Below are 27091 nucleotides of genomic sequence, written 5' to 3' on the forward strand. Positions count from 1 at the left end.
GAGGGATGGGAAAGTCAGGGACACACAGAGAAAGATGACAGGGATAGATAACAGAGCAATGTAGAGCAAGGAGGCCACAAACCAGGGATCGCCTGGTGCCACTAGGACCTGACTGAGGCTGGAGTATCCTCCCCAAGAGCCTGGGATGCATCACAGCTCTGCCTGAAGCTTCATCCCATGGTGTGGGATAATTGTCTGTATTCTGTCAATAATGTTTTAAATAAACGCTGATTGGCCAGACAGGAAGTACAGGCGGGTCAACCAGGCAGGAAGTAGAGGTGGGGAGATGAGAGCAGGCGAATTCTGGGAAGAAGGAAGCCCATTCCTCCCAGTCCTGTCTCAACCACCTAAGAAGCAAGATGTGACCTGTCCTGCTGAAAAAGGTACCGAGCCATGTGGCTAACACAGATAAGACTAATGAGTTAATATAAGTGATAAGAGCTAATAAGAAGCCTAAGCTAATGGGCCAATCAGTTTATATCTAATGTAGACTTCTGTGTGATTCTTTGGGGCTAAATGGCTGTGGGAACTGGGCAGGACAGAAACCCCAACAAGCAGAAGGCCCTCATGTTACAATCCCAGGACTGTGAGCATATAGTGTCTGTTGTTTGAAGTCACCAGAAATATAGTCACCTATCATGGAAGTCTTGGGGATGAACTAAGTTGAAAGACTTCCTTCTACCCAAGACTTACACGACCCTCTTTTCTACCCCACAATCTGCCCATAAGAGCTCCTGGTTAAGATGAAACTGCTTTGCTTCCCTGTACCTTCTGAGCGGGTCTCACTGTTAGTAGCCCAGTAGGAGAACAGGATGAGGAAGGAGAGGGAGTCTTTCCATGGATCCAGGGGACCTGCACACACACTTAAAAAAAAACCCTGCAGTTCCTATGAAGAGCCCCTGCACTTAGTTCCCCCCAGGTAATCAACATCCCTGCCATGTCTTCAGGTCTGTGGAAGGTACATGCTTTCCCCACACTAGCCCCAAGCACATGCAACTGGCTGTGACTTTCCTATATGCAGCCATATCTATGTAAGAAATGTTTTTATAACACCCTCCTTAATGTTGCTGGGACACTCACGTCCATGGGACTTTGACTGACAGGCATTTGGTGATGAGTGACAGCTACATGGACAGTGCTGTATTATTCCATTTGCTATTAGGTATCCTCAAATGTCTCCGTGGCAAAGAGCTAAAAAACAATACATGAGAGCAGATTTCTTTTCCCTAGAAACAGAAAGGTTATAGCAGCCATGGAACTATACCTCTACATCACCCGTCTATGAGAACATACCAGCTGTCACCTCTCGCTGCTCTAATGACTGCAAGATGGCTGCTGGAGCACCAGCCATCAAACCTGAATTCTACACGGCAAGAAGGAACGACGCCTGTCTCTCCCAGTGTCATCCTTGGTGGTTCTCTTGAAAACTTCTAGGTCACATCCCACAGACTAAGACTAGACATCCACAGCGTTGTCATTCAGGGACAGGGACATTGCATCCCTGAGCAAAGCCACACTTCTGTTGACAAAGGAGAGAGCAGGTACTTGATATCCAAGCACAATTAGCACTCTTCACCATGACCAAGAACTTATTCTTGCAACTCTCAGACCATGTGAGGCCTAAAGCACAAAGGTCTAACCAAAGCTGAGAAAGGTGTATGAGGTTATTGAATCGCTGGCCAGAACACAGCCTAGAGACGTGGGGTGGCTCATCAAGCTCCATGCTCGATGGAACTCAAGGGGAGAGCTGTCACCTATGACCTGCTTGTGCCATACTAGTGCCCTTTACAATTCTCATGGCCTAGCTTGTCCCAGCTGAGTTACTGCCAAGAGTGTCCCACCTTTGACACTTCCACATCACATGGTCGTCTACAAAATTCAAACTTAAGAATTGCACAAACAAGTAACAGGGAAAAAAACATCAAGAGATTTTAGGTAACTTTGTGATGTTGGGTTCGGCTGCACTGGTAGCCATCCTTGGTTCTGTGCAGCCCAGAGGTTAGGCATACTTGCTAGCCCCTCTCACCCCAGTCCAGACCAAACTGGCATAAGCAAGAAAGATAAATTATTTTAGAGATAAGATGGTGGTGTAGTGTGGAACCAAGGCATAAGACTGAAAGGAACTGCCAGATCTAAGAATGAGAAACCTTTATCTATCTATCTATCTATCTATCTATCTATCTATCTATCTATCATCTATCTCTCTATCTTGAGATTGGGTCTCAGCATGCTTACTCTGTAGCCCTGGCTGTCCTGGAATTCATCATGTATAGACCAGACTGGTCTGTCTCTGTCTCTTTTTTGTATTGTTTTTATTGAGCTATATATTTTTGTCCACTCCCCTCCCTTCCTTCCCTTACCCCTTCTCCCCTCTCCCGTGACCCCCAAGCTCTCAATTTACTCAGGAGATCTCGTCCTTTTCTCTTTCCTATATAGATCCATGTGTGTCTCTCTTAGGATCCTCTTTTGTTGTCTAGGTTCTCTGGGGTTGTGAACTGTTGGCTAGTTTTTCTTTGCTTCATGTCTAAAGGCTACTTACAAGTGAGCACATATTATATTTGTATTTCTGGGTCTGGGAACCTCACTCAACATGTTTTTCTTTTCTGGATCCATCCATTCATCAGTGTTTTTGATCTTGGCCATTCTGACAAGTGTAAGATGGAATCTCAGAGTTGTTAGGATTTGCATTTTTCTGACGGCTAAGGATGTTGAGCTTCCTTAAGTGTCTTTCAGCCATTTGCTGTCTCTGCCCCTTAAGTACTGGGATGAAAAGTATATAGCCCCAACTCCATGCCCTAAGTAAATTTTCAATCTCTCTCTCTCTCTCTCTCTCTCTCTCTCTCTCTCTCTCTCTCTCTCTCTCTCCCCATCCCTCCCTCCCTCCCTCCCTCCTCTTCTCTCCTCCCCTCTCTCTCTTTCTCACTCTTTCTCACTTCCTCTCTCCCTCCTCTCCTCTCTCTCCCTCCTTCCTCTGTTGACTATCTGTGGATCAGATGTGAGCTCTCAGCTACTGCTTCAGCACCATGCTCCATGCCATGAAGGTCATGGACCAACCCTCGGAAACTGTAGCCCCAATAACCTCTCTGTATCTGTTGGTGTCCTCACAGCAATAGAAGAATGACTAAGACAGGAACTTTGGTGTCTTGAACCTGTATTTGAATTTGTTGAGTTTGCCACTGGCTTCCTCATTCATGTGTGAGGTGAAAACTCAAGTAATTTCATTTGCATCATGATGTTGATAGCACTCGGAATATTTTAAGGATTTATGTTTTATTTATGTGTTTCTGTGTGTGTACATGAGTACAAATGTCCCCGGAGGCCAGAGGAGGACACCAGGTACTCTGGAGCTGGAGTTAAAGCAGGTTTATGAACCACCTGATGTGACTACTGGCAACCAAACGGGGACTCTCTGCAGGAACAGTACACATTCTTAACCACTGAGCTGTTTCCTCCAGCCCCAGAATTTGGAATTTTAGGTGTGACAAACTGTTCACCCTTTGGTGGTGGGTGGGACACATAGCCCAGCATGGCAGTGGGTCAACTGGTCCAGAGGCTACATCATACACAGCCTGCATGTGACGATGACCCTGTGTGAAGATGATGAAGAAAAACAGGGCAGGAACATGGCATTCTGCCTCTTACATGTATATGGGGGGGGGGGTCCACGGGGCAAGAATCTGCTTTTGCTGTAAAATTTTTCTCTAATGAAAATTCAGAAGGTTTTTTTTCCATTTACAAAATTGTTATTTTTAAATTACCTCAAACAAGAATAATTTGCAGGTAGTGTGTGTGAGTGAATTTATTCAGCCACCTTTTCATGTGTGAAAAAGAGAAAACCCTCTGTCTTGTAATACACACAGAGAGAGACATGATATGGGATTCCTTTCTGTATGCTATGAATACTTTATTGCCATTGGTTAATAAAGAAGCTGCTTTCAGCCAATGGCTTAACAAAATGCATCCATACTGAAAGAGATACAGAGAGAGAACAGGTGGAGTCAGGGAGAAGCCATGTAAATGTCACAGGAGACAGACACCTCTCCTGAAGCCCGCTCAAACTTTATCTACCGGTAGGCCCCAACCTTGTGGTGATGCACAGATTAATGGAGATGGGTTAGTTTAGGATGCAAGAGCTAGCCAATAAGAAGCTAGAGCTAATAGGCCAAGCAGCGATCTAATTAATACAGTTTCTGTGTAGTTATTTCGAGTATGGGAAGCCGGGAATGAATGAGCAGCCTCCACCAATACAGACACACACACACACACACACACACACACACACACACACACAGTCTCTCTTTTCTCCAGGCTGACAATTCAAACACAGATATGCCTGAGGCCTTCCAGATAGACACATCTAGACCTTGCATTTGAAAGCCAAAACCTTTCTTCCTCAAAGCCCTACTTTGTGATTCAGACTTTGGTGTTCGGAATAGCTACTCTTTCTGCTAACACTCAAAAGCCTCTTGTCAAGTCCAAAGACGAGATCCCGACTCCAGTGCTGGAGAGACAGCTCAGTTCAGTGATTAAGAACAAAAGTTGCTTTTGCGAAAGACCCGAGTTCAGTTCTTAGAACCCACATTGGAACTCCAGCTCCAGTGAATCTAATGCCCTCTTCTGGCCACAATGGGCAATGCACATACACATAAATTAAAAATAATAAAAAATAAATCTTAAAAAAAAAATAGAAACTGACTCTGTTATCAGAATGGGCACTGCCTGCTTCAGCTCTCAACTGCTGAAAACCTGTGAGTTTGACTTCTTCACAGCAAAGCACACTCAAGTGTGAGCGTACACACATGGAGAATGTACCCAAGTTAATGATGATATATTATCCTGCACTCAAAAGTAAGCCTTTGTTTGAACTAACCCAGTAACTCATTAGGATGGCCTATGAGGTCTGTCCAGAGTAGAATTCTAGTCTAAATTTAACACCCACTTGTCAAATACCATGCCCTCATATTGTCAACAGGCTAGTGTGTGTGTGTGTGTGTGTGTGTGTGTGTGTGTGTGTGTGTGTGCGCGCGCGTGCATGGTCCCCAGGGGCCAGAAGAGGTCATCAGATCCCCTAAAGCTGAAGTAAGTGTTTGTAAGCTGCTGGACATGGGTGCTGGGAACAGAACTCAGGCCCTCTGTAAGAGCAGTATGCGATCTTCACCACCAAGCCATATCACCAACCCCATGAATGTCATTTTAAAAACTTTTTTAGATTTATTTTATATTGCATGCATGGGTATTTTCCCTGCATGTATGTCTGTGCCCTAGGAGGTCAGAAGATGTTAGATCTCCTAGAACTATAGTTGTAGATAGTTGTGAGCCACCATGTAGGTGCTGGGAATCAAATCTGAGTCCTCTACAAGAGCAGCCAGTGCTTGAAACTGCTGCACTATCTCTCCAGTCCCATGCATTTCATTTTTTTAATGTATAAATGTGACTTTGGTAAACACTGACTGGCAGATCTCTTTGGAAAAGATCTCAATGTCCCGGAACCCTCCAACACATACAACAGAGTGCTGACTCACTCCAGACTGCCATGAGGACATTCAGAGGGAGCCTGTGTCTATGTGCAATCAATACACTTATTTCACTGTTTCCCTTGGCTGTGCTTCACCTGAAGCAACAGGGCATTTCATGCCACGAAAAGTCACGTTCTCTCTTACACTGGGAGTTTTTAATTTAGGAGTGGCTAAGTTTGAGGTGCTGATCAATAGGATGCACTGGCAGAGAACCTGCAGTATAAATGATCATCTGGCAGAGTAAAGGTGAGGGGTGACTTTAAAGGCTAAATTAAAGTCCAGGAAAACACTGCTCGTGACATTAAAAGTTGTTCAGCAATTATACAAAGCAGGCTGCCTATAGCCACAACCAGAGTCTCAGCTTGGTATAACACAATGGCTGCAACTACAGCAGCAGGGCCACCCTATACAGGCACCACCTTTTCTTCCCCAGTTACAGATTTCAACTTTTCCACTGGACCCAGGAGTTTGTAGATCCCAGCTTCCCTTGCAGCTGTATGTGGCTATGGGATATGACCCAAAGTAAGAATTACCTTGAAGAGAAGAATGGGTATCTTTGCTCTTACCTGGACTTCAGGCATAATGGAAGAATGTAGGCAGCCCCTTATATCATGAGTTAGTAATGGTCATCTCCACCTTGTAAAGGGGGAGGAAAAGCAAGATGGAAAAGGTGTAGGTCTCTCACCCCATAGAACACCAGCTCCTCCGAGTGAGTCTTGTTATTTGAGAGGGAAAGAATTAATTTCTATATTGTTTAAACCACTACTCATTTGGGGATTTTCTGGTGGTGGTGCTAGTGGTGGGTGTGTGTTATGTATGTACCTGTATGTATGTGCTAGGAACTGAACCCAGCACTTATAGAAGAGTAGTCAATACTATTTACCACTGAACCATCTTTCCAGCCCTTGTATTATTTTCTTTGAAACAGTCTCTCCCTGAAAGCATAGAGCCAGCATGGTAGCCAGTAGGCCCCAGTGACTCTCCTGTACCAGAACACTGTGTTTGTAGGCATATATGACTGTTAAATAGCCATTTCCTCTGTGTTGAAACATTTTGTCTTGGAAAGAGGCTCTTAAGACTCAGGAAGTGAACAACTCACAAGTCTCAAGAAGACCCTGAAACTGAACAGACACACAAGGCCTTTTCTTCCCCCAAAATTATAAAGGTAGATAAGGCAGCTGAGGAAGATGAGACTCTCTGACCTCTTAAGCTGCCTGCACCTCTTGCAGAGAGGCACCCAGGCTGGCCTTTGCCACAAAGAATCTAAGCCCTTATGTAATTCCTCGCCCACACTCCTGTATGTAACCCCAACACACTCACTGGTTCACCAAGCTGGGCCTTGCTAGATTTTGTACATTAGTGCACCATGAGTTCCCTATCTGAGCTGGGTAATCTGTTTTCCAGAAAAAGTCAAGCAACAGTGGCCAGGTGCGGCTTTTTTCATAGATGGTGGGATCTAAACTCAGGTCCTCGGGCTCATTTAGCAGGTGCTCTTACACACTGAGCCATCTCCCCAGGCCCTGTATTTTATTTTCCTGTTATCAAACACAGTGTCCTCACGGTCCTCCTCCATGTCCCTGTTAAGTTTGTCCCTCTGATGAGTGTTAAAAATGTTTAAAACTTTTTAAATACCACCACAGGGACTGAAGAATTGGCTCAGCGGTTAAGGATACTTACTGTTCTTGAAGAGGACCAGGGTTCAGTTCCTAGCATCCACATTAGGCAGCTCACAGTCATCAGAAACTCCAACTTCAAGGACTCTGATGCCCCCTACTGGCCTCTGTGGGCTTCTGAACATACATGAACCTATGGAGGCTCATACATATACACATAAATAAAAGTAAACCTAAATAAGTGGATAATGTGTTGCTTGGACCGTAAAGCAGAATTGCAAATGTTGGGAAAGAGACAGGAAGTGCTGAGCTTGACAAAAATGGAGAGAGGGGAATACTGTGATTAAATGAGAACCATCCACATGGGCCTTTCTGTTGCACAACCCAGCTGATGGTGCTTTCTAGAGCGGCTGTGGAACTTTGTGGAGAGGGTCACTGGGGCATTGCCTGAAGACATTGGTCTGACATAGCCTCCTACCCCAGCTCTCTGAACAACCAAAATTCGAACAAGTTAGGCCAAAGCCTCCCCTGCTACACAGAGTTACCACAGCCTCCAGGGTGGACCAAATGCCCTGGCAGTTGGGCCGAAGGTTGCTTCTGTTAAGGATTCTGTCATGGTGACTAGAAAGAGAACGGATATAGGAAGTAAATGGCACCCCGGTCTGTGAGGGGCTGACATAATGAAATGGTCAAGAGTGGAGGGAAGCAGTAATAAGATGGACAAGAGTCAGGCTGTTCAAGGTGCCTGCTATGCACGCCAACATTTGCAAACCTCCCGCGTGGTCAGCGTGTCTCCCATCCAGAGACCTGCAGCAACCCACCCCACATGCTCGCTTGAAAGCACAGCTGCAATGTGCCCCTCTGAGGAGGGTCTCCTGTGTGGTCTTGAGGCCATTATCAGCCTGGAGTGGGGTTCTAGGACCACTGCCTCTTCTTTCTTTTTCATTTCCCAGGTGTGAAGGGAGATTTGCTCTGCCAATCATTCCTGTCAAGATGCTTCTTTGCCACAGGCCCAGAGCAATAGGGCCAACCTGGTGTAGATTAGAAGCTCCAACCTGGGAGCCTGCATAAACCTCTCTCTATCGATCACTGCAGTGTCTGTTCCTGAAAGGGAAACTATTACACTTTAGTATAAGTTCATATCAAGGCCCTCCAATCAGACACTGGAGTGTCGTATTTGTTTTCTTGGGGATCACACGAGGCACTTCTGGGACGAATAAACGGCGGCTGTTTTTGTATGCCCGATGGTGACACGTTTTATTAATTAAGACCCTTTCCTTCCCCAAACTGCACATGGCAGAAGATGTAACTCAGTGATGCTGGCATGACGGAGGTCAGGCAGTGATATCGACACTGGGCAAAGGAGGGGCCTGCGTTCCAGAGCATCCCGCTTTGTAAACAATGACACCTGACGACCTCTGTGTACCTCTCCTGAGGTGGGTGGGAATGCTGGGCTCAGAGGAACGGCCTGCAGGATTCAGACTTCTTTACTCCCTCTCTCTCTCTCCTTGTGCCCAGAGAGGTAGGACCCCAACTCAAGTCAGGGGCCAAGGAAATGGGCACATTGCTCAGCTGGCCTCCAGACACTAGGCACTCAGGGACTACGGAACTGGCGCTGCCTCTGCTGGAGCCTTCATGAAAGCGACTGTGCAGGGTCTGAGGTATGGAAATGAGGAGCTGGGTTAGTCCCTATGGAATGGGGCTTTGGTCTCATCCCCAAAGCACTGGCTTACAAAGTTTGCTTCCTTCTAGTCCATTCTCCTAGAATGAGATGTGACCTGCTAGCATTTCTTTCTTTTCTTTTCTTTTTCTTTTTTTCTTATTCTGTAGAAAAGCAAAAGGCCCAAGATACGCCTTCAAAGTTGGAATGAGGGCAGTATAGGTGCCGAGTCCCCCCCACCCCCGCACACACACACACCGTGCCCTCCAGAGCCTGGCACTTTCTTTGCATGTGTGGCTCTTGGCTGCCTTGTTCCTCCCTCCTCCTCCTAGCTGCTGGCTTTAGCACAGGCGGTCATTCCATATCCTGCTTACGGTAGCGCAGCCCGGCTGGAATTCGGCAAGAGGGCACTGGAAACACGGTATGCTGATGTGGGGAGATCCCATTGAAAGACCCCAGGCTGATCTTCCCACACCCCAAGGACCTCCTGTCATAGTCTGGGGTCCCACCGTTGCCTGGAGTCTTGTGACTTAGTCATCACTTGCCCTCAGTTCCCTAGGCAAGAGGGAAGAGGGCCCAGGCTGAATTCAAGGTCCCAGCCTCCATCCTGGGGGCCATCCAATCATCTTCCAGGCTGCCTGTGATGTGATACAGGTGGGCGGGACCTGCGGGCTTCTTTTGACAAGTGTCCCTCAGCTGCACCCATGAGGAGTGACTTGTTCTGATAAAACCCATTCAGGGCCTCTCTAGGGCTTATTAGCATGCCAGTCACATCCTGGGCCCCCACATGTCCATCAGGACCCCGAGATGGGCTGCAGATCAAGATCTTAATAAAAATGCTGTCAGTTTCACTCAGTTGACAGTCCTGGCTTTTCCGTTTCTTCTTTGTGAACTGGCAATGACAGGCAAAGGTCACTCTGAAGGCAGGCGAAAGGTCTGCCCTGTTGGATGCTTAAAAATTAGCCTCCAGAAGTTGTAAAAGCAGTTCTTGGAAGACTCACCCAGAGGCCCCTGAGATGCACCTCCATCACCTGCACCAAACTGTAAGCACATCTGGAACTGAACCCTAAATGCTTTCAGGAGTGAGCTACAAGCCCATTCAGGATGCAGCTGTAAACACTTTTGGAACTGTGTCCGCCACACATGAGAGTTGGGGATGGAGATGTTGCTGGGGACTCAGGGATTTCAGCGGGCCAGGACTAGGTCCCATCTTTCAGCATCTACCCAGAGCTGAGTACCCAACAGTTATTGGGACAGATGTGGGAAGCACAGACTTCAATCGTTTAATCCTCCAAGCTGGCCTCCAGCTTCCCGATGAGGCGCTGGTAAGTGTCTCTCTCCACTTGCCAGGAGTGGTATGTCCTCACGTACTCCCTTCCATTGGTCACGATCTCCCTCTCCAGCACGGGATCACTGACCAATCTCTTTGCCAACTGAATGAACTCCTGGAAGACAGGAAGTGGATGAGAAACACGCCTGAGTGATGAGCGAAAGGGAACCTGAGGAGCTGTCTGAAAGCCTGTATCTGCACCAGTTCCCGGTCATTCTCCCATCCCACCTCCCATCACTACCACTCCCGCCCCCCATCTGTCTCACAGTCTAAAGAAACAGTGCTTTCAGTGGGATTTTCAGAATAACGCAAGCACTGAGATTAAGACACACTGTTTATGTCAGGTTGGTGAGATGTCTCAGTAGGCAAAGGTACCTGCCACCAAGATTAACAACCTGAGTTCAATCCCCAGGACCCACCTGGTGGAAAGAGAGAACTGGCTCCCATACGTTGTCATTTGACCTCCATGTGTTCGCTGTGGCATGTTCACACCCACACCCACACCCACACAAAAAATAAAAATGTTAATGTCTATATGTGTGTGGACACACAGACAAATATGTGCACACACTTGTGTGTGTGCGCGCACACACACACACACACACACACACGTGCATATGCCATATCTACAACCATATGCTCACACTGTTCTTGCGGTTTTGCAGTGAACAACTAAAAGAAGCAGCATGCACACATACACACACACACACACACACACACACACACACACACATTTGTGCCCATAAACACCTGCTGGGAACACCCAGGGAAAACCCTAGAGCTGTCAATCATGCCTCTTTCCAGTCTTCCTTAATCCAATAAGAATCATCCCTTGAGCCTATTTCTGCGGTGGGCGGTGCTTACTCAGAGACTCATATGTGGTCAAAAATGCTGAGGATAAGTGACTCAGCCTTAGACGGGCTGTGTTTATCACACCCTCCGGGCTGCTCGGGGAACACAGTGCTGGGGGTTAAGACCATAGGATCTGGAGAAAAGTATACAGTGTTGTGCAATGCACATTCTGGGTGGTGCCACCCCCGGACAGGTGATCTTGGTGCTCTAAGAAAGCAGACTAGACAGCTACGCGGAGCAAGCCTGTAAGCAGCTTTCATCCCCAGTCTGTCTCAGTTCTCACGTCCAGGTCCCTGCCCTGCTTGAGTCCCCGGCTTCCCCCAATGATGGGCTGCGACCAGGATTTAGAGGCCACGTGAATCCTTGCTTCCCCAAGCTGCTTTCAGTTTATGGGTTTTATCACAGTACTAAAAGCTAATGCAAGTAAGAGAGAGACTGTGACCACTGGTAAGAGAGTGGCCACTTGTAAGGAACCCAGGCTCATGAGAAGAGCCACTAAGACACAAAGAGGAAGGGCAGGAGGGAGGGGGGGGAAGAAAAGGGACTCACCAGGAAGAGAATCAATGGGAGTGAGGGAGGGACCAGAGGGGGCAGGTGGGGAGTACGCTCTAGATGCATTAAATATATATAATTAATATATGCTAATGAAAGAGCTTTTAAAGAAATCCCATCTCCTTTCTTTGCAGTGATAGGAGCTGCGTTTTCTTCGCTCTTCTTGCAGTCACAGACAGAGACCATTGCCTCACACGGGGAACAGAGAGCCTCATGCTCAGGCACACCCGGCGCAGAAGGGAGCTCTGGGATTCAGGGTCAAATCTGTGCTTGAGTTCGGCATTGCTTCACTCGGTGTCTGCCTCCCGACGCGCTAGTTACCATCTTCGAGTTCACCCCATCACCTGAGGAGCAAAGGCCACTGTCCCTGCAGGCTGAGTGCCGAGCATGGGAAGGCCCTGGGTTTTTGTTTTCTCGCCTCAGCTCCTGTAGCTTCCCGTCCGACCATGTGTGTATTATTAACTGACGTATTGAGAGGCTCCTGCTGACCAACCCCTCATTTCAAAGCGTTTCATAATTAAGACATTAAGATGCATTCTGATAGCACAGCTTGTTTAGGGGGAAAAGGGCAGCACACGTTATTTATTATGCCTGCCTGGAATTCTCAGGAAGGTTGAGGCAGGAACCTGGCGTAAGTTCCCAAACTCCCCTTCCTGAAGGAGACACGGAGGCTTGCACATGGGGCTCAACTGTCAGCCACAGTGACAGCAGTTGCTACAGAATGTCACGCGGACAGGGCTGGGACAATGGCTCAGTCAGGAAAGTGCTTGCCGGGTAAACATGAGGACCTGAGTTCCATCCCCAGCATCCATGGCAAAGGACTTCCATGTGGTGGCGCACTCCGGTAGTCTCAGTGCTAGGGAGGCAGAGACAGGTGGATCTCTAGGGCTCAAGGGTCAGCCAGCCTAGCCTACTTGTGAATTCTAAGCCTGGCATAACAAAGCACGAGCAATCGGGTGCAGTGGGGTGCAGTGTTGGGGAACAGCAGGACAAGTTATCCTCTGGCCTCCACGTGCACCCCAGCACGTGCATGCATACTTGTGCCCACAACACGCACACACACACACACACACAGACTCTCATGCAGGAAGTCATACACACTTAATTACTATTATTCTCTTATTCCCTCAGCTCAAGTAAATTCCAACGAGAAGACAGTGCCTGAGACGTTACTGTCAAGTGGGAACGTCCACATAGTCTCAAAATTATTGTTAATTAAATGTTGAATGCCTTTTATAGCTGGCAATATAAATAGCCACATTTATGTGGGTGGGATTTTATTTTTATGTATTATGCACACATTTTCTAGTAAATTGGCGTTCTTTTCACCATAAAAACATAACGTATTTATTTTCACCGCGTGGCAGAACAGCATTCTTATTAAAATAATGTGAGGGGCTTAGGAATATTACTTTACGATGCCAGCCATATCTGTGATTTATCTGATGTGGGGGATTGGGCTGAAGCCGGGACTTTTGCTTCCTATTGCTACAAAATGCAGGGCAATTTTAGAGCAAAATCCTGAATGATGGGGGATAGGCTCTGATAAAACACCCATTTACTTTTTATTTATTTATTTATTTATTCGCTCACTCAGCAATGACGTCTGGGAAAAGAGGGCTTGAAGCAAGAAAGATCAGAGCTAGAAATCAGATGGACTTTACAATTGCCTTAATGAGAACATGAAAAGAGATGGAAAGAAGGAAGAGATATAGCCAGACCAAGAAGAAGGAATGAAAGAAAGAAAGAGAGAGAGAAAGAGAAAGAAAGGAAGGAAAGAAGGAAGGAAGGAAGGAAGGAAGGAAAAAAGAAAGAAAGAAAGAAAGAAAGAAAGAAAGAAAGAAAAAGAAAACCTTAGTCTTACCCCTGGTTCAGCAGTGACCATCTACTGAGCCAGGATATTGTTTCTGTGCACAGATGAGCTACCTGCCACTCATTCATTTGATCTTGGTCAAGGAGTGTCTGCAAAGTCAGCTGCCACCGGCCCTCCATCCCTCATGCAAGGGTCTCTGCATCGTACTTTCTGTCACTCCTCCCTGTTGGAGTCGAGGCCTATTTCCCCTCCCCATCACTGCAAGTGGACAAGTCTGGGATCTTGCTTTCATCAGCATGGTGTGTCAGAAATGATCCTGTTTTTTGACTTGCAGGCAAAGCTTTGAAGAAAGAAACTTTAGTAGATTTTAGAAGTAAAATCTAGCTTTAGTTTTTGCTCTGTTCTCTCAAGTCTCCTTGGAAAATGATGCAGAAAGATGCCTGGGGCAGCCTCGCTGAGGATGAGACACCAAGGACAGAATCAATGCCAATGCAAGAGGAACACCATCTTGTAAGTAAGTGCTGGGTGATTACCCAGTCCCTGCTCAACTATGTCACAAGTTGACTCACAGGTCTGGCAGCTGGCCCCAACTGGACGAGCAGAAGTGTCGCCATAGGACCCAGCTGCTTAATCAGCCACGAACATCCCAGCCTGCAGCCCAGCACGAACTTTTTCCTTCCTTTCAGATGAAATGACCACCTTTTAGTGTAATGCAGTCCAGGGAGACGACTTAGACCCAGCACCCAGGGATGGCCCTATCTGTCCACACTGACTATGGGGCTGTGGCAAGCCACAGACCAACCCATTTCCTTGACTCAAAAAGAGAATAATCCCAAGAGCCACTCCCAACCAGCAGGAGCCATGGCAAAGGTCAGGAGCGAGAATGCCTTTGACTGGTCCACACTCCATGGCCTCCTGTAAGTCCAGGCTATGTGTGCGATATCAGACTGCATATATGAAACCTACCAGGAGTCACCACACCAAACAGACCAAAGAACTATAAAGCGAGAACCCCAGAAAAACATCTTTGGAGTGCGCCTACTAAATTGGGACAGAGTCATTAAGCCTGGAATAGTCACAGGTCCCACGCAGCTGTCACCCCAGAGCACGCCCAAGGGCAGACTTAAACAGGTCAAGTGACTTTTGAGAGAGGTGCTCTCTCTTGGATCTATATTGCTCTTGAAAGCCACTAGCGGAGACCAGGAAAAGGCAGAGCAGCTGCATGCACTGAGACTATTCAAATAAAAACCATATACAAAAATCCAGTGCTTCAGAGAGCTCAGAAGTGAGCGGCAATATGGACGCTTACAAATCAGCCTTGGAAAAACCATGTGCCACCCATCCGGCAGTGAGTAGCCGGTAGTGACTTGTTCAGTAAATCACTCAGAAACACAAAGGACACAGTTGACTAAATACAATGAAGGTGTAGACCTGAGCTGCCTCCAGGGTTGCAGGTGTGCAGAGCCTGGCTCAGAGAACTGTAGAAAGTTGTTTGTTTGTTTGCTTTTAAGTGATACAAACAAGCACTGTTTATCTTCAGGTAAGTGACTGCTTGAAGTTTACTTTCTTTCCACCTCAGACTCTGCTGCTGATTGAGACTGTATCCTTTCTTTAAAAAAACAAAACAAAAAACACTTTTAATTGTTTGAAAGCTTCATATATGTATACAAAGTATCTCAATCCTATCTACTCCCTCACCCCCAGCTCTCTCATTGCCCCCAACATATCTTTCCAGCTTCCTCTCCCTTTAAAAAAGAACTAACTCACTGAAATTAGTAGCACAAGATTCCAGGTCATCCACTGAGCTATGAGCAACCTTCCAGCAGCCGCATACTCCCAAGAATGACTCTCCCTCTTCCACAGCCACAGACTGCCTATAGATTCTGAACTAAGGCCGCAGCTCCGGCCCCCCCCCCCCCACTCCGTTTGTGCTGGAGTTTTGATTGGCTTTGATCCTTTGCAGACCTTATGCAGGTATGGCAGCTTGAACGCGGAATGTCTTCTGCATCATCTTAGGCATTTGAGCACTTGGTGATGCTATTTGGGGAGGTTTAACTGATGCAGCCTTGCTGGAGAAATTAGATTACTGGGGGGCAGGCTTGGAGACTAAAAAAAAAAAAAAGACTCTACAACCACCATTTGCTCTCTCCGCTTCTTGATTACAGCCAAGGCTGTGAGCTCTTCACTTCCTGCACCTGCCCTGTGCACCACGCTGTCCTTGAGAGCTGTGACTCAAACATGAAATAAAACAACCTCTTTCTTCTCTAAGTTGCCTTGGCCATGATGTTTTATCATCGCAACAGAAAACTAAGACACACACCCTGGTGAGTCCATGGGTGGGACAACCCTGTCCTGCCCAGCAGACAGGGCTCCACAGCCCTGCTCCTTAGCCTCTGGCCCTACCCTCCAGGAGCCTGGGGCTGGTGAGAGGCAGCTGACTCCTTTACAGATGATTAAAAGAAGAAATTCAAACTGCAAATCTGGGGTACTATGGTGGGAACCTAGCCGTTACCTGGACCAAGAAGAGCTTTTCAGCAAAGGAGCTAGCATGAGAATGGCCTTCTGTGCAGAGACCAGCCCCTGTGGGCCACAGCCAGTGCATCTGGGCAGAGGAGGGCATGGTGGGAACTAGGCAGGGCCCCCAGCTTGGCCTAGACATGCATCACTCCCTGTATGTGATGGGAAGCACAGAGGGTTCTCAGACGTGCTGGGTGTAACTGAAATTTCACTGTTTCAAACAGGTTCCTTTGGCTGCCCAGGGCCAGGAAAGGTGCTGCAGTGGAGGTGGCTGCTGAAATAAATAGCCCAGGTAGGACCAAGTGCTGCCTGCCAGAGATGGGACACAGTGGATACTGGCTTTGGTTCCATCTTGGAGACAAAGCCCATAGGAAGTGGAGATAGTGGGAAACACAAGGAGAGGCACCAGGTAGGTGACTGAGCCTGCTTGCGGCTCTCACCTTACCCTCTAGCATTATCCTGCCCCGTGACAGCCCAAGGGCATCCTCCAAGGGACACTTCAGACACCTGCTGACTTCCAGGGTACTCACCAGCCAGCACCTGCTCCCATAGAGCCGCCCTGTTCTGCTCTGATTCAGGGATGCCATTGTATCTGCCACACACCTGGGTACCAAAACTCTCCACCGACCTCTGTGCCTGGTGAGGGATCCTGCAGTGGGATTGGTTGAGCCCTCATAGGGCACAGGCAAACTGAAAGAGTAAGGGAATGAACCATCCCTCTGGACCACACTACTGGCCCCTTCCCCAGGTTGCAGGTCCGTGTCCAACTCATCTTTTGTCTTAGCGACAATACTGAAAAGAGCTTTTCTTATTAGCAGGCGACTGTGCAGAAATTGAGATGGTGGGGACACCATAGAGCTCACTGGAGAAACCATGCACCCTCTTTCCCTCATATTTTGTGATAATTCTTGACTAGAAGGATTCTCCTGATATTGCCCCTGATCCCCTGAGAGTTAGGCCCACGCTGAGCCCAGGTGATGGGTCCAGGCCTGTGCTAACCCCAGGTACAGCTTCCGTTTTCCTGAGGCATGAGCCCCATCTGGTGGTCCTTCCCATCCAGCCACACTCATCAAGCCCAGGCTCCAGGGGTCACTAGGAGTGACCAGACTGTGCCATCTGTCTCCAGCAAAGGGCAAGGGTGAGCCTCAGACAGGAAAGGTCCCTACTCTTGATGAAACTGGATTTAAGTAGGGGCTGAGAGAATCTACTGTGGGGGACTGCTAGGTGGGAAAGTGCCAGAATTCCTTCTGAAAGAAATGCAGAAGGGAGGGGGTAAAGGAGAGAGCAGAGGATGAAGGGATGGAGGAAGGAAGGGGAGGATAGAGTCACAGAAGTAGAGGGAGGTGAGAGCAATGATCAGCATTTGTTCAGGGTGGGACGTGTGCTTTCACGTACGCATGCGTGAGTACATGTGTGCATGTGTATGTCCATTTCTGCATCTCTCCCCTGGGCTGGGCTCTTTGCAGGACCTCAGTGCCTGGGGCACAGACTCACTCTCTAGCCCTCTTATGGTAGGTGTGACTGTCCAGACTCACAGAGCTGACCCTACTTGATGTCTATGCACCACACAGAGACGGACCTGAACCCCTCTGACAAGCCCAGCTAAGGCTCCTGCACAGCTCCCCTCTGTCCAACCCTGGAGGCGTGGCCTTCTCCTCCTGGGATCTCTGAGCATCCAAATGCACAGGGACTGGGAACTGGATGCTTAGTGACTATTTAACTAACTTCTGGTTTATTCTTGTACACCTATATTTTTTTTCCAGAATCAGGGTTTCTTTGTGTAACAGTGTTAGCTGTCTTAAAACTAGCTCTGTAGACCAGGCTGACCTCAAACCCACAGAAATCCACCTGCCTCTGCCTCCAGAGTGCTGGGGTTAAAGGTGTGCGCCGCCACCACCCAGCTGTTTTCATTTTTTAAAAGCATGTAGTTGTCAGAGGACAACTTTCATCCATTCTCTTCTCCCACCGTTTAGTTCCCAGGGGTAATACTCGGATCTTCAGGCTCAGTGGTAAGTGCCTCTGCACAATTAGGTGATCTGGCTGGCTCTAAACTTAAATTTGAAAACCGATACTTTCTAGGTTCAGTGATTCAAAATCTTCATAGCACTTGGAACAGCATTTTCTACTTCCAGAGAGTCCAGCATACAACAGAAAGTCACGGTGGATTTCAAACAGGAACAAGACCCCTAAGCACCACCACCTCCCAGCCTGGACAAATCCCCCAAAGCACCTTGCTCTCCCCAAACACAATCAAAGCCATCCCTGCTTAAAGAAAACGTCATTGGGAGCTGGAGAAATGGTTCAGAGGTTAAGGATGCTGACTGCTCTTCCAGAGGTCTTGAGTTTAATTCCCAGCAACCACATGGTGGTTCACAACCATCTACAATGAGATCTGGTGCCCTCTTCGGGCATGCAATCATACCTGGAGGCAGAACACTGTATTGTATACATAATAAATCAAATCTAAAAAAAAAAAGTCACTGTTTTTAGGAAAGACATAAACTTTGAGATGGGGATGTAGCTGAATAGATAGAGAGAGTACCTACTTGGCATTCACGAAGCCCTAAATCACATCCCCAATACTGCGTACACTCAGTGTGGTGATGGCCAGCTGTGATCTCTGTAGTGGGAATATGGGGTTGGGGCGGGCAGGAGGATCAGGTATTCAAGGTCAACAAAGACTATATAGAGAGTTTGAGAACAGCCTGAGCTACATGGACATTGTTTCAAAAAGAATGTGTGTGTGTGTGTGTGTGTGTGTATTCTTTCTTTAAGAAAACATAAGCTAGCCAGGCAGTGGCTTTAATCCCAGAACTCAGGAGGCAGAGGCAGGCGGGTCTCTGAGTTTGAAGCTAGCCTGGTCGACAGAGTGAGTTCTAGGACAGCCAGGACTACACAGAGAAACCTGTCTTGAGAAAAAGAGAGAAAGGAAGAAAGAAAGAAAGAAAGAAAGAAAGAAAGAAAGAAAGAAAGAAAGAAAGAAAGGAAGGAAGGAAGGAAGGAAGGAGAAAGGGAGGGGAGGGGAGGGGAGGGGAGAGGAGAGGAGAGGAGAGGAGAGGAAAAGAGAGGAGAGGAGAGGAGAGGAGAGGAAAAGAGAGGAGAGGAGAGGAGAGGAGAGGAGAGGAGAGGAGAGGAGAGGAGAGGAGAGGAGAGGAGAGAAGAGAAGAGAAGAGAAGAGAAGAGAAGAGAAGAGAAGAGAAGAGAAGAGAAGAGAAGAGAAGAGAAGAGAAGAGAAGTCATGCTGCCCACCAAGGACAGGAGATAGAATATAACATGCCCTTTAGAAGCATTATCCACTGCTCCCACTAATATCCCAAAGTTTATTTCTCTACAGTTGTCTACAGAGCAAATAGAAGACCTGCTAGAGAATAAGCGTGAGCCTCTTTTGAAGAACGCAACCCTGGCAGAATATGAATTCACTGCTTCTATTAAATGTCGTATGGATCTTAATTTTGAAGCTATAAAATTAAGCTATAAAAACACCCAGGAAAGTCACTGGACCCGTTTCTTCTTAAATGGAGAAATAACCAGATTGTTGAGGTAATGAGAAATCAATGCTGAGCGGGTTTGGAGAGCTTCGTTTAATCGAAATTTTCCAGAGGTGAAGTATACAAAAACAGAGATTATTGTGTGCCTATAACCATGAAATATGCTTAGTCATCAACCTTTCAGATGAAAAAGATATAGACAGATATTAGATGGATAGATATAGATATTAGATATAGATATATAGGCATGCATAAACATATATAGATTTACACATACATATATAGATATGCATATACATTAGATATATAGAGATATAGTAGATATAGAGGTAGACATAGATAGTTGAAGATACAGACATAGACAGAGAGAGATAAATAAATATAGATGATCCAGTAGGCTCTCCTTGTAAGGTTCCCAAAGCAAACATCCTGTGCTGCTTCAGTTTTTGTTACCTGGATCCAAACTAGTGTCACCTGGGAAGAGGGAACCTCGACTGAGGAATTCTCTCCATCAGATTGGCCATCAGATTTTCTTGACTGTTGATTGATGTGGGAGGTTGAAGCCCACTGTGGGTGGTACCACCCCTGGGTTGTGTAAGAAAGCAGACTGCAGGCCAGGTGGTGATGGTGCACACCTTTAATCCCAGCGCTTGGGAGGCAGAGGTAAGGGGATCTCTGAGTTCGAAGCCAGCCTGGTCTACAGAGTGAGTTCCAGGACAGCCAAGGATACACCGAGAACCCCTGTCTCAGAAAAGAAGAAGGAAGGAAGGAAGGAAGGAAGGAAGGAAGGAAGGAAGGAAGGAAGGAAGGAAGGAAAGCAGACTGAGCAAACCACGGGAACAAACCAGTAAGCAGTGCTCCTCCATGGTTCCTGTTTCTGCTCCTGCGTGAGTAAGTTACTGCTCTGAATTCCATCGACGATGGACTGTTACTGGGATGTGTAAGCCACATAAAACCTTTTCCTCCCCAGGTTGATTTTGGCCATGGCATTTACAACCGCAATCGAAAAGAAGTTAATACAGTCCTTTCCCTCCAGATGCCTCTCTATGCTCCCACAAGTAGCTGTCACAGGGACAAGGATGTGTGTTGGGGGGAGTACAGGTTTTGGTTTTACCATTCTTTTCAAGGAACAGGGGCTTTGGGGCAGGTACTGTCTCAGGTGCTAGAGAACCACATAATGCAGAGGCCCAAATCCCACAAGTGGGCATCCAATCATCTCCATTTCTCGACGGCAGAAATCACCCTGGAGGGCTGGGCACTCTAAAGGGGTAGAGAAGAAGGTTGGAGACAGAAAAGCAGACACAAAACCAATGGCTCAGCGTCCTGTTCCACACAGCTGTCACCAAGGATGAACTTCTGATCCTCCCAAATGCTGGGTTTGTAGACACACACCAACATGTGCCGTTTCATGCATTGCTGGCACCTAAATCCAGAGCTTCATGCATGCTAGGCTGCCAATCTACCAACATCCCAGTATCTAAAATGATCCTCTTTCTAGAGGTCAATACAGCCACGTTCTTCCATCTCTACACCCAGCTATGCTGCATGGTCCATGGGTTTCCCTTGCCCTCCTCCTCCATCAAGTTTACGTGGTGCCTGGCCAAATTCAATTTTTATGCTCCACAAACCAAGGCCCCTTTCTTCTGCTGCCTGTCCACTGGAGCTACTCTGAGCTCCCAGACTCTGCCCACGGTCCCTGGCCATGTACCCAACCCCCTAACACAGGCCCTGCCTTCCCAATCTCTTTGAACTCTTCAGCCCTTTATCCCTAGCCCTACATGGAGAGATCAAGTTTCTTTATGTTCTCAATTAAGGAATAACAGCTAACACAGAATGAGTAACTATATTTAGCCTGGATTCAAAGAACATTTGTGCTCACGCATTATTTATGTCCTATGCATTTCATATACATATTTTAACTCCCGAAGCTGGTGGTCTGACAGAACAGTTCTTCTTAATAAATGAAATGCTGATTCTCATACATATTTGAATGCATATTTGAAATTGCATGTGCCCTCCCGACAGCCAACCAGCGAGTGGCTAAAGTCTGAGTTCCACAGCGGTTGAGATGAATACAGTGCCAGCCTGAACTTCCTTAAAATTTGCATTATTTGTTTTTAAAGCATCCTATCTGGCCACGCACCGGGTAATGTCTGGTGGAGCTGACAGGGGCAACAAAGTACGGGCAACATCCGTGTCTCGCACACAACATCCGTGTCTCGCACACCGTCTCAGAGTGTGAAGAATCGCAGCTCTCCCCACCTAGAACCAGGAAGGCCTGCTGTTCTAAACATCCTCGCTACAGCCAGCGTGAAGACGTTGAGTTGAAACACATGTGCAAGTAAGTTCTGTAGTGGGGGGGGGGGGGCTGTGTCTGTGGCTCGTGGGGGCTTGTGCTGACCTGCAAGGACCTAGACAGGATAGAGGCAAGGAGCTGTGCCTCCAGGCCCCAGGATGCACACAGCGTCACAAGGCACCAGGAAGTTAGAGTCCCTTCTCTTCTGCTCTCCCCTGCCCCAGACAACTGCTGAAAAGAACACCTGTACATCTGGACTTTTTTGTTTGTCTGTTTATGTGAAGTTAGCTACGCTTTTGCTTTTTTTAGGCAAGGTGCCGTGGTGTCGCTCAGGCTGGTCTTGAACCAGGGCTGTGGCGGAGGTTGACCTTGAACTTCTGACCCTCCTGCTGCTACCTTCTGAACACTCTGTGACCGGTGCATACTGCCACGCCTGGCTTATGCGTGCCAAGCAAGTCACTCAGCCACTGAGCTAAAACAGTCAGGTCAGAGGTACCCTGGATGTCTAAATGCTGCACTTCCCTCCAGAGTGAGAACAGAAACCACAGAACTTGCCGGGCACCTCGATGCTCAGCAGGCGCTGAGAGGCTTACGAGGAACCCAAATTTATGGCCATCTTTCACACAGACAGACAGAAATCACACCAATGAGGCCAGTGTAGCGGAAAGGGCTCTCTTTACCTGAGGGGTTGTAAACAGCAGTCCTGTGACTCCATGCTCTACCACAGCAGAGTTCCCAGGGATGTTCCTAGCCAGCACGGGAACCTCCAAATCCATCGCCTGGGAAGGTGGGAGGACAGAAGATGGGGTTGTCACTGAAGAGTCAGACAAGGGGGCTGAAAGATGGCTAAGGTGGTAAAGTGTTTGCCCTGCAAGCATTAGGACCCCAGTTCAATCCCCGAGGAGTCGTGTTAAACACATAACCAGGCACGGTGGTGCACGTCTATAATCTCAATCCCGGGTGTGAATCTGGGGGCCTGCAAGACAGAGGGATCCCTGGAGCTTACTGGCTAGCTAGTCCAGCCTAATTGTTAGACCCCAGGTTATGATAGATTCTAGCTCAGAAAAATTAAGGTGGATGCGATTGAAGAGATGGTTCAGGGGTTAAGGGGGCTTGCTGCTTTTGCAGAAGATTGGAGTTCAGTTTCCAGCACCCAAGCTGGACTCTAGATCTGGGGATACAACACCCTCTTCAGGTCACCACGGCCACTCCCACACATGTACACATATCCCCACATAAACACACGTGAGGGGCTGGAGAGATGGCTCAGAGGTTAAGACCACTGACTATTCTTCTGAAGGTCCTGAGTTCAATTCCCAGCAACCACATGGTGGCTCACAAACATCTGTAATGAGATCTGATACCCTCTTCTGCCCAACATGTGTACATGCAGGCAGAATACTGTATACATAGTAAATAATAAAGAAAAAAATTTAAAAAACACACTAGTATACATAACTAAAATTAAAAATAAATCTTTTTTAAAAAAAATGGCAAATTCTAAGCACAGACAAGCTCCAAGAATTTGAATGCACAGTAGCAGTGCAGCTGGCAAAGCCCTGTGCTAGACAGTGTTTGGAATGCTCCCATCCAGAGCAAATCCACAGAGTGAGCAGGGAAAGACAGAGGAGGGGGGTGAGCTTGGCGCTTGGGATAGACACACAAATGTCAGAACACAAGACCCACAGCCTCCCTCCAGAAACAGGCTCACCTGACCTTCTTAAACCAGCCCAACCTCCTCTTATGGGGTGGACGGAACCCCCTGCATGGCTCTCTAAAACCCCTGCAGCCCCCCACCCTTATCAGAGCTACCTGGGATTTATAGAAACAGTCTTTATGTTTCATGGCTAAGAAGTCACGAGAAACACCCAGACTTTGGGTCGCACAGCTCACCTGCATGCGTCTAGGGGAGTGGGGGGAAGCTTTCTCGTCAATTCTGGGTCACACCTGAGGTTAAACACAGCCCTCTCTGTATGTTCTCGAAGAGGGGTTTGCTTTGTTTGGATTCTGGTGACATGCGTGACCATCCTGAGTGATCACTGGTAGTGTGGGGAAATGATCTGAAGACATAGGTCACACAGATACACAGAACCGAGCAGAGGGTGTTTCTGGTGGGTGTTGGCCAGCGGCTGGTGATGTGGTTCGTCTACACCAAAGACTATACAGCCCTTTGCAAAAGTCCTCATCTCCTGCAGCGTCCACACCCCAAATAAATGCCCTTGGCACATCTTTCCCGTTCTGACGCTGGAAAATAGCTTTGGGTTTTCAAAAGAATAAGTGATGGTACTGCCCCATGTACCACATAAAAAACTCTCTCTCTCCTTCCCTCTCTCCCCCTCTCCGTCCCGTCCTCCCTCCCTCTCTCTGTCCCGTCCTCCCTCCCTCTCTCCTCTCACACACTCTGACACAAAATGGCACAAGCGTCTTGAAACGCTCTTCCAGGGTCCTTCAAGGTTCTCCAATCACCAGAGCTGGCACTACCCGCCAAGGTCAAGCATTCTCCTCCTTGCTCTCAGCTTTTGAGCACAGCCCTCCTTTCACCCAGGGGACAAAACCTGACCCAGAAGGTATGGTGTGCGTCTGTGTGCGTCTGTGTGCGACTGTATCTGTGGTACTCTATGTTGGTGCTCTAAACAGGAACACCTGGAAGTGAAGACCATCTTTCAGATCCTTCATGTGTGGAGGGGTGTGTATGGATGTGTAGAAGACAGGGGAAAACATGAAGTGGCTTTCCTCGGGAACTATATGCCTTGTTGTTTTGAGACAGCATCTCTCACTGGCCTGGAGCTCACAGATTCTATTAGGCTGACTGTCCAGCGAGCCCGGGGATCTGCCTGTCTTCACGCTCCCCCATCCCTAATCCTGGGATAACACTTACAAGCAACTATGCTGGCTTTTCCTGTATGTCCCGGGGATTGACCTTAGTGGGTCGCACCAGCTTTGGTGATTGGAGGATCTTGAATGATCCTGTAAGAGCGTTTCAAAACATTTGTGCTATGTTGGTGTCAGAGTGTGTGAGAGAGGAAGAGGGAAGGAAGGAGGGAGAGAGGGACAGAGAGAGCAAATACTTTACTGACTGAACCATCTCCCCATCCCCTTCCTTCTAGGTAAGTCTATGTGGGACTCAAATTCACAATCTGCTTAAATGGGAAATGCCTGGCAGGTTTTTAGCAATAACCATCCAGTCGCTGTGCATTCGGCCAAGATTTGGTTTTTTGAGTTTTCAGTGAGAGGCCTGCTTTTAGCCAAGGGGCATTTGTACTTGTCAGCATAGGAAAGCAGATTCAGAAAGGTCAAAAGTCACCTCCCTGACCAGTTGATGGGTGTGTACCCTGTGATTAACTGCCCTGGCCATCTAAAGTGATTCTGACGAGAAAGACATGCTTATCCCTTCCCCTAAAATCAACTTCTTTGAGAACCCTATGTCCAAATGTCATTTTGACTTCTCAAAGGAACGCCGGCTGCATCAACATTTCCAGGACATCAGGATTGCTAACAGCTGCCTTTTCTGTGAGTTAAGCGGAGGCTGAGAGCAATTCCTCTGCAGGAAAAGCTGGTATGCAGTTTAGAAAACCACTCAGCAAACTCCAGGCTCACGGCCTCCTCTTAAGAAATAGGAAGGGGGAAAATGTGTATTTACATACAGAAGAGCAACTGGTACCTGCTCTCCACTGGTTTCAAAGGTAGTTGCTGAGGGGACAGACTGCCGAGGCTGACACTTATCACAGGGCACAGGGAGAGCTGGCTTCTTGACCAGACACAAAGATGACACAAAGCCATGTCACATACTTTCAGAGTAGTGGATGCAAATTCACACCCACCTTGGGTGGCTTACAGCCACTTGCAATTCCAGCACCAGGGTATCTGGATGCCCCCTTCTGGTCTTCTCCAGTCATTGCACTCACTTGCATACGCGCCCACACAGACACATATACACACACATAACTCGAAATTCTTAAGTAAATCTTTTTCAAAAAAAAGCAGAGAAGAGAAAGAAGAATAATCCAGTACCCCATCCTCAGCATTTGAGCTGCACCTACCTCCAGGATGGCGGCTGACATGCCCTCGGAGACTGAGCTGTTGACCAGCGCGAAGCAGCTCTTCACCACCGCATGCAGGTCTTCCTGGCACATCTCCCGGATCAGCCGCACCCCTGCAGCCCTGAAAGAACAGAGCAGGGATGGCATGGTTGTTTCAGCCTGGCTCACTGTCCCGCTCAAATTTTATGTGAACAACTGAGACTCAACTTGGACAGCCAGTGAAGCTGGGTCCCTTGTTCCTAGCAGAAAAAAAAATGCAATTTAAAAAGATACATTGATCAGTTATCTCCAAAGAGTCTATAGACATCAACCGAACACAAGTCCTTAAATTCTTCCAAATCTTTGTTAAGATTTTTTTTTTTCAAGACAAGGTTTTTCTGTAGCTTTGGAGTCTGTCCTGGCACTTGTTCTGTAGAACAGGCTGGCCTTGAACTCACAGAGATCCACCTGCCTCTGCTTCCTGAGTGCTGGGATTAAAGACAAGTGCTACCACAGCCCGACTGATTGATTTATTGATTTGTTTTTTTAAGACAGGGTTTCTCTGTAGCTTTGGGGCCTGTCCTGGAACTAGCTCTTATAGACCAGGCTGGTCTCAAACTCACAGAGATCCACCTGCCTCTGCCTCCTGAGTACTGGGATTAAAGGCAGGTGCTACCACAGCCCGGCTGATTGATTGATTGATTGATTGATTGATTTGTTTTTTTAAGACAGGGTTTCTCTGTAGCTTTGGGGCCTGTTCTGGAACTAGCTCTTATAGATCAGGCTGGTCTCAAACTCATAGAGATTCGCCTGCTTCTGTCTCCCAGGTGTTGGGATTAAAGGCGTGAGCCACCAGAGCCCGACTGATTTATAAACATCAGTGTTTGCCCGCCCTTATGCCTGTGAACCATGTGACTGCAGTGCTCACAGAGGCCAGAAGAGGGCATCAGATCCTCTGGAACTGGAATTATAGGTGATTTTGAGTCACACTATGGATGCTGGGAACTGAACCTGGGGCCTCTACACAAGGAGCCAGGGCTCTGAACCAACTGAGTCTTCATCTGTCCCTAAATATTTGTTATTTTAAATTTTTTTCTTTCTTTTTCTGCCGGTGTCATCAGTATCAAGTGGTCTTCAGGCATGGAGGCACATACGTAGAACCCCACCATGTAGGAGGCTTCTGATTCCAGTCCAGCCTGGGCTATGCAGTGAGACAAAATGGTTTGCTCTGGCCTTTCCGCCGATGACTAGGGAGGTAGGGAACCTTACACTTTGAGTGCATCCATTTATTAGCCTGTACCTTGAGGCCCAAAGCACGACCTTGAGGGATCATAGGGAACATTAAAGGGTGCAGTACTGGCAACCTGCTTAGAGCAGAGTCTGCCATGGGCAAGGTGGGACTCGTGAATCTGCCATTTACGATTCCTAGTGTGCA

The 27091-nt window shown here is 47.6% G+C and overlaps 1 protein-coding gene across 3 annotated transcripts in view; it reads right to left on the minus strand.

Moving 5' to 3' along the window:
• Nucleotides 1-8359: 8359 nt before the first annotated feature.
• The window catches only part of Glt1d1 (glycosyltransferase 1 domain containing 1), a 75134-nt gene continuing 56402 nt past the window's right edge, over nt 8360-27091 (minus strand). For 2 of the 3 annotated variants that reach the window (XM_048433688.3, XM_048433689.3), the window contains exons 10-12: nt 25678-25798; nt 22318-22416; nt 8360-10234 (exon numbers count right to left, since the gene is read on the minus strand). In XM_048433688.3, the coding sequence (XP_048289645.2) occupies nt 10073-10234; nt 22318-22416; nt 25678-25798 (382 nt within the window). In that variant the 3' untranslated portion in view covers nt 8360-10072. Of the gene's footprint in view, nt 10235-19419; nt 20602-22317; nt 22417-25677; nt 25799-27091 lie in introns of those variants that run through there. The other variant, XM_087903616.1, reaches the window with a different exon arrangement.

This window comes from Myodes glareolus, chromosome 2, assembly GCF_982192425.1.
Source record: "Myodes glareolus chromosome 2, mMyoGla1.1, whole genome shotgun sequence".
Taxonomy (NCBI): domain Eukaryota; kingdom Metazoa; phylum Chordata; class Mammalia; order Rodentia; family Cricetidae; genus Myodes; species Myodes glareolus.